This window comes from Pterocles gutturalis, unplaced genomic scaffold (assembly GCF_000699245.1).
Source record: "Pterocles gutturalis isolate BGI_N339 unplaced genomic scaffold, ASM69924v1 scaffold20064, whole genome shotgun sequence".
Taxonomy (NCBI): Eukaryota; Metazoa; Chordata; class Aves; order Pterocliformes; family Pteroclidae; genus Pterocles; species Pterocles gutturalis.
In genome coordinates this window covers 1,670-2,035 of record NW_010133717.1, presented here as the reverse complement: position 1 = coordinate 2,035, position 366 = coordinate 1,670, and the positions used below count along the sequence as shown (strand labels likewise).

At 62.6% G+C, this 366-nt stretch overlaps 1 protein-coding gene across 1 annotated transcript in view; it reads left to right on the top strand.

Annotated features, from left to right (window-relative positions):
• Positions 1 to 292, top strand: part of FRMD5 (FERM domain containing 5) — a gene marked incomplete at its 5' end in the record, with an annotated part of 8,545 nt that extends 8,253 nt beyond the window's left edge. Inside the window, one exon of the mRNA XM_010081349.1 lies at positions 197 to 292. Coding sequence (XP_010079651.1) covers positions 197 to 292 — 96 coding nt within the window. The remainder of the gene's footprint in view (positions 1 to 196) is intronic.
• Positions 293 to 366: the final 74 nt, after the last annotated feature.

Genomic DNA, 366 nt, shown 5'->3' with positions numbered 1-366 from the left:
AAAAAAAAAAATCTGTTTCTGGACGTGGAAAAGACAGGGGAGGTTGGTATTGGGGCGCTGGGGCTGCCCGTCCCTTGTGCGCGGTGCCATGCCAGGGGGTGGTCGATGCTCCAGCATCTCCCCGTGTCCCTGTGCCCCCGTCCACACTCCGCACCGCTTGCGGGTTCCCCGCCGACTCCGTGTCTTTCCCCTTTAGGAAAAGAAAATCGTCCTTACCTATTTCGCCCCAACGCCAGAAGCCTGCAAGCACCTCTGGAAGTGCGGGATAGAAAACCAGGCGTTCTACAAGTGAGTGTGGGGCGGGGGGCTGCGTCCCCTGCACAGCGCCCGCCCCGGGGCTCCATCCCGGCACCGGGGGGGGATGTC